The sequence below is a fragment of the Triticum urartu genome, chromosome 6A (assembly GCF_056163025.1).
Source record: "Triticum urartu cultivar PI428250 chromosome 6A, HENAU_Tu73, whole genome shotgun sequence".
Lineage (NCBI taxonomy): Eukaryota > Viridiplantae > Streptophyta > Magnoliopsida > Poales > Poaceae > Triticum > Triticum urartu.
Genome location: NC_141878.1, coordinates 58,828,646 through 58,841,618, shown reverse-complemented (window position 1 = coordinate 58,841,618; position 12,973 = coordinate 58,828,646). Strand labels below are relative to the sequence as shown.

General features: G+C 44.6%; 1 protein-coding gene across 2 annotated transcripts; it reads left to right on the top strand.

Moving 5' to 3' along the window:
• Positions 1-246: 246 nt before the first annotated feature.
• On the top strand, positions 247-6,142 carry LOC125515874 (uncharacterized). 2 transcript variants are annotated; one of them, XM_087531351.1, is made up of 5 exons: positions 247-3,399; positions 3,485-3,546; positions 3,640-3,711; positions 5,000-5,180; positions 5,744-6,142. In XM_087531351.1, exon 1 carries the CDS (start codon positions 469-471, stop codon positions 3,283-3,285), a length of 2,817 nt encoding a protein of 938 aa, XP_087387477.1. In that variant the 5' UTR covers positions 247-468; the 3' UTR covers positions 3,286-3,399; positions 3,485-3,546; positions 3,640-3,711; positions 5,000-5,180; positions 5,744-6,142. The 2 variants fall into 2 exon arrangements, with proteins under 2 accessions (XP_087387477.1, XP_048537323.1); XM_048681366.2 differs by having other exon boundaries at positions 4,937-5,180.
• Positions 6,143-12,973: the final 6,831 nt, after the last annotated feature.

Below are 12,973 nucleotides of genomic sequence, written 5' to 3'. Positions count from 1 at the left end.
TCAGAGAAAGCGTCTAGTGCGCGACACGTGGCGGCGGCTGTGGCGCGCTTTCACCCCATCCCATATGATTGTTGGGGAGGCTCTCGAAGGAGCACTCCTCAACAGTTTTTTTAGGGGAATGCTCCTGGCTGGCTGTAAGAGACTTCGATGTACAGTATCGAGTTCCGTCTGGTTAGCAAGCCGGCCTTATTGAATTTATAACGGGCTGGGCTAGGTTGGGCCTCACTTCGGTGACCTACCCCAAACCCCACTTCAGTTCACTAGCCCACCCCTCTCGTCCTGTCTCCCGTTCTTCTCCGACCACCCGACTCGCCGGCCGCCACCTTCCCATTTACCGCCCCGCCGGCCGCCACCCACCGCTTCCGCCTTCCAATTTACCGCCCCGCCGGCCGCCACCCACCGCTTCCGCCTTCCCATTTACCGCCCCGCCGCCGCAGCAAGACCACCACATACCTCTACGACCAATACATGCTCCAGAGATGCCACTTACTCCGACCTGTTTCCTCCCCCCTCCGCCGCCGCCGCCCCATCCACTCCTCCGCTCCGCCCCAAGCCGACGGCGAGGTCGGCGCCGCGACCGACCCAACTCTACTGGGCCGTCTCACTCGCCTCCTCCTCCTCCACCGCTTCCCCGCCGTCTCCCGCCTCCTCTCCTCCTCCCCGCTCACACACGCCCTCCTCCACGCCGCCCTCCGCCGCGTCCGCCTCGACCCGGACGCCGCCCTCCACCTCTTCCGCCTTGCTCCGTACCGCCCCTCCCTCCTCGCCCACGCCCAGCTCCTTCACATCCTCGCCCACGCCCGCCGCCTGCCCGCCGCGCGCGCCCTCGTCGCCTCGCTCCTCTCCGCCCGCTCCAGCTCCGCAGCCCCATCCCTCTTCCCCCACCTCGCCGAGGTGTACAAAGACTTCTCCTTCTCCGCCGCCTCCTTCGACCTGCTCCTCCGAGCCCATGCAGACGCTGGCCAGCTTACCGACGCCCTCCACGTGTTCGATGAAATGGGGAAGTTCGGGTGCCGCCGCACCCTGCGGTCCTGCAACCGCCTGCTCAACCAGCTTGTACAGGCTGGGGATGTGGGCACCGCGGTGGCTGTGTTTGAGCAGATGCGGTGTGATGGTACACTGCCGGACGAGTTCACGGTGGCCATCATGGCAAAGGCGTACTGCAGGGATGGGAGGGTGGCACAAGCAGTGGATTTCGTGCAGGACACGGAGAGGATGGGTGTGGAGGTGAACCTTGTGGCATATCATGCGGTTATGGATGGGTATTGTGGAGTAGGACAGGCCGAGGCTGCGAGAAGGATTTTGCTATCACTGGAGAGTAAGGGTCTGTCACCGAATGTTGTGACATATACCTTACTTGTAAAGGGTTACTGTAAGGAGGGGAGGGTGGAGGAGGCTGAGAGGGTGGTAAGGGAAATGAAAGAAAATGAGAAGATTGTGGTTGACGAGGTAGCCTATGGTGCGGTGATCAATGGCTATTGCCAAAGGGGAAGAATGGAAGATGCCAACAGGGTAAGAGCTGAGATGATTGATGTCGGACTGCAGGTTAATTTGTTTGTGTACAACACACTGATCAATGGATATTGCAAGTTGGGGAGGATGTTTGAAGTAGAGAAACTTTTACAGGAGATGGAGGACAGAGGGGTGAGTCTGGATAAATACAGTTACAATACTCTAGTAGATGGGTATTGCAGAAATGGTTCCATGAACAAGGCATTTGCAACCTGTGATATGATGGTAAGGAATGGGTTCGCAGGAACAACACTAACATATAACACGCTATTGAATGGTTTTTGCTCACGTGGTGCTATTGATGATGCACTCAAATTGTGGTTCTTGATGTTGAAGAGAGGAGTAGTGCCTAATGAAATTAGCTGTAGCACACTGCTGGATGGTTTCTTCAAAGCAGGTAAAACCGAGAAGGCCTTGAACCTTTGGAAGGAAACCTTAGCAAGGGGTTTGGGAAGAAACGTGGTTACAGTTAACACAGTTATCAATGGGCTGTGTAAGATTAGGAGGATGGTTGAAGCAGAGGAGCTATTTGGTAGGATGAAGGAATGGAGATGTCCTGCTGACAGCTTGACTTACAGAACACTAATTGATGGTTACTGTAAAATAGGTAACCTGGATAGAGCTACTCAAATTAGGGTTGACATGGAACATTTAGGCTTTGCTCCTTCAGTTGAAATGTTCAATTCTTTCATAACCGGATTCTTTGTAGCTAGGCAAAGTGGCAAGGTGAATGATATCGTTGTTGAAATGACTGCAAAGGGTCTTTCTCCTAATACAGTCACTTATGGAGCCCTGATAGCTGGATGGTGTAAAGAAGGCAATCTGCATGATGCCTACAATTTGTATTTTGAAATGGTCGAGAAAGGTCTGACTCCTAATCTCTTCATCTGCAGTGCTTTAGTGAGCTGTTTCTATAGACAGGGAAAGGTTGATGAGGCAAATTTGGTGTTGCAACAACTTGTCGATACTGACATGATTCCAGACTGCAGTGCAAGTACGGTTGATATTGGTAAAGTAGCACATGTCATTGAATCTCTTGCTGGTGGAAATGATCAGTCTGCAAAAATTATGTGGAACATTGTTATTTTTGGGCTGTGCAAATTGGGTAGAGTTTCAGATGCTAGAAATTTGTTTGAGGATCTGAAAGTAAAGGGATTCGTTCCTGATAACTACACTTATTCTAGCCTCATTCATGGTTGCTCTGCCTCAGGTTTTATTGATGTAGCTTTTGGTTTGAGGGATGCGATGTTGGGCGTTGGTCTTACTCCAAATATCGTAACATACAATTCTCTCATCTATGGCCTCTGCAAATCTGGGAATGTTCCAAGGGCAGTTAGTCTTTTCAATAAGTTGCACTCAAAGGGCATGTCTCCTACTGCTATCACCTATAATATCCTGATTGATGGACATTGCAAGGATGGTAATACAACTGAAGCCTTCAAGTTAAAACAAAAGATGATAGAGCATGGTATTCAGCCTACTGTATTCACCTATTCTATACTGATCCATGGTCTCTGTACTCAAGGGTATATGGAAGAAGCAATCAAGCTTTTGGATCAAATGATTGAGAATAATGTGGATCCAAATTACGTTACATATTGGACACTGATTCAAGGTTATGTTCGATGTGGTAATATGAAAGAGATTTCCAAGCTTTACAATGAGATGCATATCCGTGGACTTCTGCCTGAAGCCAATTTTACTGGGCATGTAAAACATGCAGATCCAGTTGTAATTTGTAAACAGCCAGAATGTAAATATAGTCAGTGCTAACCTTTTGTTTGTGTGTATATACTTTTCATTACTTGGAAGATGTTGGTCAGTTATGGTTTACATGAGAAAGCAAATCACAAGGCCCCACCTCTAACTTTCAATTAGTTGACAAAGGTCTTGTTACCTCATGTTCTCAACTTGTCGTACAAATTTAGTCTGATCTGTTTTGTTTTTATTGCTTATTTTAATCTTGTTTCAGAAACCAATTCTTTGTACAATTAGAAGCTTCAAAGATCTATGTGAATCTACTTGAAGAATACGGTCTGCTTTATCCATCACACATTATCCCTTTCTTTCTACAACAAGAGAGAGTACTCATGCAATCCATGTTCATCTTTGGATCAATTTTATTAGGTCACTGGCTCGAGAATTTTATAAAGGGGGTGGACAGACATGCAAACTTCTCCAGTCAAGAAGAGGATGAAGGTAACACTCTTTTCCTGTCATCATTCTGAGTATTCAGAGCGACACTATTGGGTGATAGTCTGTGATATAGATGGAAGTTGGAATATAAATTATTTTGTTGGATTTAAGTGTTCTTTTCATGTGTAGCAATGTTTTTGGATGTGCCTTTGAGTTATTGTTATTTGTATCTGCACCACACGAATGCTTGGAATAAGAGTATCCAAAACTCGCTAGATGGCATTAAAGATTTTATTAGTTCTACCAGTCGATGCTGAGTTGCTGACCTTCAAATATTATTCATGGCTTGTCTATGTACGGTGTTGTTAGAAAAAATAGGTACCTGGAGCATGTTTTATTTTATATCTCTGGAACAATTATTTTGGTGGAGAAAATTTCAGTGCATATAGATAACATGCATGTACCCTTCTTGCTCTTTATCTGCTTTTCAAGGTGCCAAATATCACATTTGTGGCACATGTTTTGTGTCTTTTGTAGGTGCAAATGGTTCAACAGATAAAGCATGATGGAGAAGTTAACTGAACTTGATATATACCCCAAAATTCATTTATAATTGCTACCAAGACAGTCAGTGCAAAAGTGTATGTCTTGGATTATAACAAAATGCCCATCAAAGCCTCCACTAATTGTGCATGCAATCCTGATTTACCGGCAAGTGTACTAAAATCAAATAAACATCATGCAATGCTCTTCATTCCGCCCACCATAGTATATCAAAGAGCTGATGAAGGGGATGAGCATAACATGCAGAAGTTAGAACCATGTCGTAAGAACAATACTCTGTAAACGATCATGATGCACGAACGAAATATGTTTTCTATCACATTTGTTCACCATAGTTAGGTGGTCATATGTAGCCAAGAATTTGATATTATCTTATAAATAATGAAATGCTGTCAAAAACTATTTGGAATTTCCACCCTCTACAATTTAATAACTCAGCTCATCAATGCATGTGAGCAAGACCTTTTCAAACGCCTCCTGGTCAAATTCCCAACTAAATATTGTGCCCATTCCAGTACCATCATCACTTGACTTAAACTTTTTCTTTCCTTGTGCTTTGTCATCATTAACCTCGATATGATTTTTCTCACAAGTGCCCAGATGAGATATCAGGGAAGAGATTCATTTGTTTTAGCACCATGGATTTTTTTTTTTGCCTTTTGAGATTCATTCCATTAAAAAAATCTCAAAGATCTCCTTCCCTTGTACTGAACAGTTCTTACAGTGTGTCAGTGTCCCCGCATCGTCGGAGGTTATCTCATCGAAGATGACACCCAGCTTCTTGCAGAGAAGGTGCTTTGCCTTGATGAGGATGTCAGCCTGCATCGCCACCGCAGACGGAGCCTGGGGAGACGTGAATTTTACGGTGGCGAGGCGGGGAATGAATGATTTTCATATACAGAACTTATGCCCGATGGATTAAAAACTGATCCTTCACACAATACCTTTGGTAACGTTATGAGTGCAAGGTTGTTGCATCTTTGAATTAATTTTCTTACTATCTTGTAAGTTGTAACATGCCAACATTCTAGGTTATCTTTGCATTTTATTGACAATTAGCACTCTTTATATCAGCAAATGCTTTATTTACAACTGAAATCATTTATAACATTTCCATGGAACAGTGTCATAGATGTGTTAATGTTAAGTTATTGGTCTTTATGAAGTGGAAGGGCCAGTTGAACTTGCCTCTGTTTTTTGAATATGTTATGGTGTCAAGACAAAAAAATCCGACACAGAATAGTTTTGGTAACTTTATACTGGCTGGCCTTGCTTAGTTTTGTCTCCCAAATTCGAGTATTGTTTTAATGATGGACCAGTTCCTTAGATGTGTTAGTATTTTGTTAATTTATCCTTATGAAGTAGAAGCACTAAAACGTTGAAATTGATTATAGCCTTCATGCTCGCATGGGACACTAGTTAAGGCTGATAAAAATCACAAGGAGAGGTACAGAAAGTACAATGCATTTCTTTTTATTGTTTTGTGTGGCTTTCTAATCTATCTATATTTTTATCCCATACGGTCCTGCAGGTCTGAGGAGAAGAAGCATGTCGTGGACAAGCACACACCAGGGAAGCACCTGAGCATGTCATCACGCTATTCTGCACACTGATGGCCACCTGCACATGAATAGGCAAGATTGTGCACAGCAAGAGGTGTGCAGCTATTTACCTCCAGGTCCTACCTATCCAGTGATTAACTCATATGAGTATTTAATTTTGTCGGGTAAGTAAATATGTCATGATCAGAAGTCATAGGCAATGTGCTCTGCATATGCCATTCCTTGAAACTGAAAGTTACTCCCTATGTCCCATAATATAAGATCGTTTTGCAAGATGTTTTAGCTTGCAAAACGATCTTATATTATGGGGCAGAGGGAGTAGAACAGTACAATCTGCAATCCTTTCGTGAAGTACATTGTGTATTCAATTATTTTCAAGAACAGTAGGTTCTTTAATCTCTCTCTCATCCTACCTATGTGAAAATGAACCTTGCACTTGGCAGATGATTTGAACTACATGTTCAGTAACAACCCTAAGCTTCATAAGGTGACAGAGGTTTTGATGGGATGACATTATACAAGAATGATCTTTAGGTAGAACAGATATACAGCCTGTCCAGTTTTATTGTCTCATCGAATTGTTTGAGATCATACCAGTGGCGGCGCTGGGGGTCTTCCTGGGAATTCCCTGGAATACCCAAAGATTTTGGCCCCAATTTTTTTACTACATATTTTTATACGCTAAAACTTGGCCCACTAAGTCCAGCCCAAACTGGCACCTACGGCAGCGTCGCAGCGACGCACCAAACCACACACCACCGACCCAGATTAGGCGGCCGATTCCTTCCCCGATTCCCAACCTAGCTGTAGCGGCGGCGGCGATTCCAAGTCCGGCGGCTGCCCTCTCCCTCGGTCCCTCCCCTCCCATCCGGCCTGCGCTCTCCTCACTCCCTCCCCTTCCCTCCGCTCGGCCTCCGGCCCTCGCCGACCTCCCCTCCGCGAATCTGCAACTCTGCGTCCGGTCATGCCTCCCCTTGCCGCCAAGGCCAGAGGCCAGTCCGCCTCTGCCCTCCGGCCTCCCCGGCTCGGCTCGCCTTGCTGGGCTGCAGGAGCACTCCACGGCAGTCTCCACCTCCGGCAGTCCAGCCACTGTGGCTCTGTCGAAGGTATCCAGCGACCACTACTTATTATGTGATTCATTTGCTATTTATGTGATCCACCGATTGCTAGATGGACATAATGAACCCAGCGACCACTACATCTCTTTATTAATTGTTAGAGATATTGCCACAATGATATTTTGCTACCATTATTGATGAATGGTCATTGATATTGCCATTTTATAGTACATTTTTGCTCTGTTATATTGCTTTGGCCAAAAAAAAATTTAGAAGAATACCCAGGAGCAAATTCCTGGCGCCGCCACTGGATCATACCTCAACATCATGAATAAATTGGGGTAATTCCAAACTCTTAAGGCCCTTGCCTGATCAGGAAAAGACTGTTTGAACTGAATTGTGGATATGTGGCATTTGCCCCATGTGAGAGAAATAGCATTTTGATATCATCCTGAGAAAATAGCAGTCTTCGCAAGGAAAAGCTAACAGTACTCCATCGGTTATTGGTTGTAGAAACAGTATGTTAATTTTGCATTTCCATGCCTGCTGGTTTCTGATGACATTGAAAGATAAGAGTCCTATGCATATATTGCTTGATCTTTGCTCCAGAGGTCTTATCGATTTAATAGTTCTAGAACTAAAGAAATCTGAAGGCGTAGGTTTTATCTAATTTTCTGGTGCTTTCAGTTTCAGCTTTGATCTTGCAACTGAACCTGAATACTACTTACTTTTGTGGATGGCTAACCTTGAAAGTCAGAAGCTAAATCTGTGGCCCCTGTGTTGCCCCCTCTGACAAAAATGTACATCGAGGTTCTCTATCTTGTGGTGCTTTCAACTTTGATCTTGCAACTGAACCTGAAGGCTACTTACTTTTGTGGATGGCTCAACCTGAACGTCTGAAACTAAATTTGTGACCCTTTGTTGCTCCTTCGACAAAAATTATACATTGAGGTCAGCTATCTTGAACGTCGGCCATTTCGTTTCGGTTCAGCATGACCATATTATGACATGAAGTTGTATCTTTGCTCCTTGGCATACTACTAATAGTTATTTGTTATCTAAAAATTCTGACGAAGCGTTGTGATAGGTTATGGGCAGCTACACTTCATGATTTTCCGCTCTAATATCCATATATTTTGGTCAATGTCTTGCACAAATTTTTGGGTTATAGACCACATAAAGTGATCTCACGTGGGCTGTAGGGTTCAGATGTGTGTATGACTAGACACTGGGCTGTGACTAGATGAGCATTTTCCTTGCTGAAGCTATGCGAAACTATATATCCAATAAAACTCAAGTTCCACTGATACCACTTCTAGAGTTTTAATTGAAAATTCTCAGTATTAACTGTATGTTAGCATGGTGATTATTTTTTTTAACAAACATGTGTACGTAATTTAAAGTTCACACGCATATTCATTCGGAAGATATGTAAAAAAATAAATTCAACATGAATACTGCTGTTACTGTTTGTTATTATTCCAATCAGGATTTGTTTTTCCGTGCATTCAAATAGCTTTGAGTTCGACTATAAACACTCTAACGGGTTTATACAACATCACCTTCCCCAGCATATTGTATGCTTTTGATAATTTGTGTAAACTTTGAATCACTTATAGTGTCTCATCAGTTTTTTTCCATAACATGGTTTCAACCGCATATTGTCCCCAAAAAGCCATGGCATAGCCTGTGGCTGAACACGTCAACCATAACCTCCACTAGATTGCATTAGTATATACGATGCATATGCATGCATGACAGTATCTGTGCATGGGATATATCAGTTAGTTAGCCTGGCATAGTTTTGCCAGCTCAGTCAGTAGATTAAGTAAACAAGAAACTCTGACAAGATTAAGTAAACAAGAAACTCTGGCGTCATGCTATATATCTCAGCAAATCCAACATATGGGCGGTAATCGTTAGCAATGCCAGCCAACCAACCTATATCTTTATTTTACCTGAAGTGAAGAGCATCGCAGCTCGGCCAGCTTATATATTCACTTAGGGTATGTACAATGGTTGATAAGATAGTCTTATCTTAAGTTTTGCATGTAAATTAGAGATGACAAAAAAATATGTCTACAATGGGTCATCTCTTAGCATTATCTTCAATAATTAGTTGTTCCTAAAAACGTGGTGAGACAAATTGTGCTAAGATATCATCTCTTGTCTTCTCTTAAATAAGATAAGACAAGCCTTCTCTTATGGTTTCTCTTTCCTCCATCTTATCATTTATCCTACGTGACACTCTTAAGATAGAACCATTGTACATGTCCTTATATATTCAGCCCAAGATGTGCGATAGTCATAGAGAGCATACATCCCGTGCCTTGTGATAAAACCCATACAAGTGCATCAGTATCCGAAGATGAGCTCCTCCGGGAAGTCATCGTGGCCGGAGGTGCTCCACTGGGCTGTGGAGCCAGCAATGCCGCAGATCAAGGAAGAGGAGGGGGGCATAGCCAGCCAGTCGATCATATACTCTGTGGTGATCTGGTTAGATATGACCGTTATGTAAATCAAATAAATGTACGTCTTCACACACACTATGTGTGTGTTTATAACTTTACATGGAGCTGGGAATAATACTCTCTCAACTGTCACAATTAACACTGGAATCCGGTGCCTATATATGTACGTGTGTCCAGAGTAGAACATGTGTTCATCACTGGGAAGAATCGATCATGGGAAGAATATCAATGTAGATGTCAGTGCTGAAGGAGATGGGGCTCCAAGTAGGTGTGATAGACTCAAAGATAGAGAAGACGTGAGAGTTACTCTAGTAGAAAAACCCTCATTCGTCCCGGTTGATAAGGGTCTTTTGTCCCGGTTTGTGAACCGGGACTAAAGGGTCGTTACTAATGCCTTAACCCTTTAGTCTCGGTTCTTACACAAACCGAGACATATGGGCCTCCACGTGGCCGGTGCGCCGAGCCTAGGCAGGAGGGCCTCTGGTCCCGGTTGGTGGCACCAACCGGGACCAATAGGCATCCACGCGTCAGCATTTCATGGGTTGGGGTTTTTGTTTTTTTAGGGGGGGTTGGAGGTTTTGGGGGTTTAATTTAGGTGTTTTATATATTGTGTTAGCTAACTAATTAATAGAGAGAAGTGTCCTCTTTTATGTCCTTGCTTGCTTGGACGACGCTATATATACGTATATATAGGGAGGACTAGGCGCGCTAGCTAGTAAGCAAATAAAGGAAACAGAAGATTGTCATGAACATATGCATACAGAGAGAAGTGATATCGACCACCTCTCCTTCTCCGAGAGATTGGTCGAACAACAAGTTCTCGTATATCTATTCGACACTACCGGCTACATATATACAATAATTATCTCTTATAATATAATCTCCCAATTATATATGAACACAGGGTTCACATAGTATTCTCCGTCTTCAGCGATCACGTGGTCAAGGAAGAATGCCACCAATTCCTCTTGAATTGCTCACATATGATCTGGTGCTAGGAGTTCATCCCACATCCGAAATATCTAATTTGAACAAGGGGGTCAATACATATATATATGAATAAATGAAACTCAACAAAAATGATGGTAATAAAATAAAATTGTGAATATTATTGCTTACGCACTTCATATTGTTCGTCAGAGTACCCTCGTTCACAGGTCGTGTGGCGGATGGACTCACAAACGTAGTATCCACAGAAATTATTCCCTTGTTCCTGCCACAACCACTTTACAAGAAATAGAGGTCAATCAAATTGATAAGCAAGCATGCAAAATGGTATTGATGAAACTAGCGCTTGAATCACTAGGAGATGCGCGGAATATGTTACTATAGTACTTACTTTTGGGTGTCTAAATTGCAGCTTCTTCGGCAGTCCCAGAGCTTTTTTGGTGAATTTTCTCCAAACCCTGCCAGACAAAGAAAACAATTACTTGATATATCAGGAAATGAACAAAGTTGTTGATATGGTGGATAATGATCGATTTAACTTACTTCTCGAGCATTTGAGTCATGTCTGCATACTTCTGGGGATCTTTTCGTCTCGAGTCTAAGATAGTTACTAGTCCCTGCTCAAGCTTAATCTCTAGGAGAATATAGTGGAACCTGCGCACGCATGCATAACTCATCAATTACATTACTATAACCTGGACTAATAAGGGAAACCGAATATGCACAGGACAGTAACACTCACTTGAAGTTGTAAGGAAAGAGTATTATATCTTTGTTTTTATTTATTACCAACGATTGTAGCAAGTTGGCCTCGGTATCTTCGGCACGATATTTAACCTCAGTTGCATCTATGAGATTTGTGTTAATGAACCCAATATCACTGATTTGTCTTTTCTTCAATTCGGCGATCTTCAATCTGCATAATATAGTGAGGATAATTATAAATACATGCAATGAAAGAGCTGACCTATATAGAGTGACTTAATGACAGAAGTAGTACTACTTATAAACAGTAGCAAGTGACCGTTGCTTTATCGAGGGCCTTTTGATTGAAAAACTGGAAGAACTCCTTAAATGGAATATTCAACAGTTCAATCCCAACGAGGTCATGCTCCTCTCTAACTCTCAGCGTCAAAGTATTCCTCCTCTTAGACTCTCTGCAGGTTTTCATGTACCAATCATGGAATCTTCGCATCATCGTTGTTAGAGATCTTTCATCTTTGACGAGAGGCTTCCCGTACTCGTATTTGTGTTCCTCCACCTCCAAGAACTCATAATGTACATTGTCGGGCAGGTAATCTCCAAGATTGCTATAACCGGGCACCATCCTCGGATCATTAGTAGGCACCTTGAGCGGGGGGCACGATTGGTTCGCTTGTTCGCCGAGCTGGGGAATTTTTTCCCAGCTCGTCGTTCTTTTAACCTTTGATCACTGACAGTACTTCCCGACCGCCCCGCTTCGACAAATGACTTTGCAATAATGCGGTCATAGTTGCCTTTCGGCAGAGACTTTGCTGGTTTTTTCAGGGCAGCCAGAGTGCGCTTCGCTTTCATCGGATCTACCTTCTCCTCTGGAGGTGGATTTTTCTTTGCTTTCACTCCTTCAAAGAAGTTCCTCACTTCGGCTCGCGCGATCTTGGCATTCTCCTCCGGGGTCCTCTCGTATGGTAACTTTTCTAGAGTCTTCAGAGAAGGACCGAATCTGTATTGCCTCCCGCCTCTGGTTGTACTGCTAGACGTCAGCAGAGCAGACGGAGTGGCTGCGACTATCTTCTTTCCTTGCTTACGAGGCGGAGGAGAAGGACTACGACGCGCCGGAGCAGCCGGAGCGGCGGCGGGTCTCTTCCGCCCTTGCTGACGAGGCGGAGAAGGAGGAGGCTGGCTGCTCGGGCGCGCCGGTGCAGGCGGAGAAGGAGGCGGAGTGCCGCCACGCGCCGGAGAAGGAGGCTGAGTGCCCTGATCACTCACCGGAGGAGGAGGCGGAGTGCCCTGACTCGCCGAAGGAGGAGGAGGAGGCGGAGGCGTCCAGTTCAGAAGCTTGATGAGCTCCTTCCGCCATAGGCATGGAGTCAATAGACAAGAAGCCAGCCGAGTCTCCCCTTCACCGGTAGGGTAGTCAAGCTGGAGGTCCTCAAATCCCTCTGTTATTTCGTCCACCGTCACCCTAGCATATCCTTCTGGAATCGGACTACGATGAAAAGTTGCGCCGGGTTTAGTAGGTCGAACAGAGCCGACATCCGCCTTGACTTTGAAGTTCTGCCATTGCGTCATAAGGTGGCAATGTTGAGACTCCGTGATAGCATCCACGGGGTAGCTAGCAGGAGCCGTCAAGACATGCTCCGGCTGAAACAGCTCGGTGGAAGCCACGCTGCTTCTCTGCTGAGATGGCGGGGTAGCTTCGGGGGTAGTTTCGGCAGGTCGCTTGCTGCGAGCTACTTCTCGTTCCTCTAGCGCTTGAACCCTTTCGTGCAGCGTCTGAATTTGGGCATGCTCCACTTTTTTCCTCCTCTCCTGGCATTTGTAACCGCCTGCGTCCGGAAAACCAGCATTCCACGGAACAGAGCCTGGCGTGCCTTGTGTTTGTCCAGGGTGCTCAGGATTCCCGAGGGCCATTGTGAGCTCGTCGTTCTCTCTGTCTGGAACGAACGTCCCTTGCTGCGCTGCATCGATAGTGCTTTAGCTTCTTGACTGGTATGTTCATTTGCTCGTCCGTCCAAACACA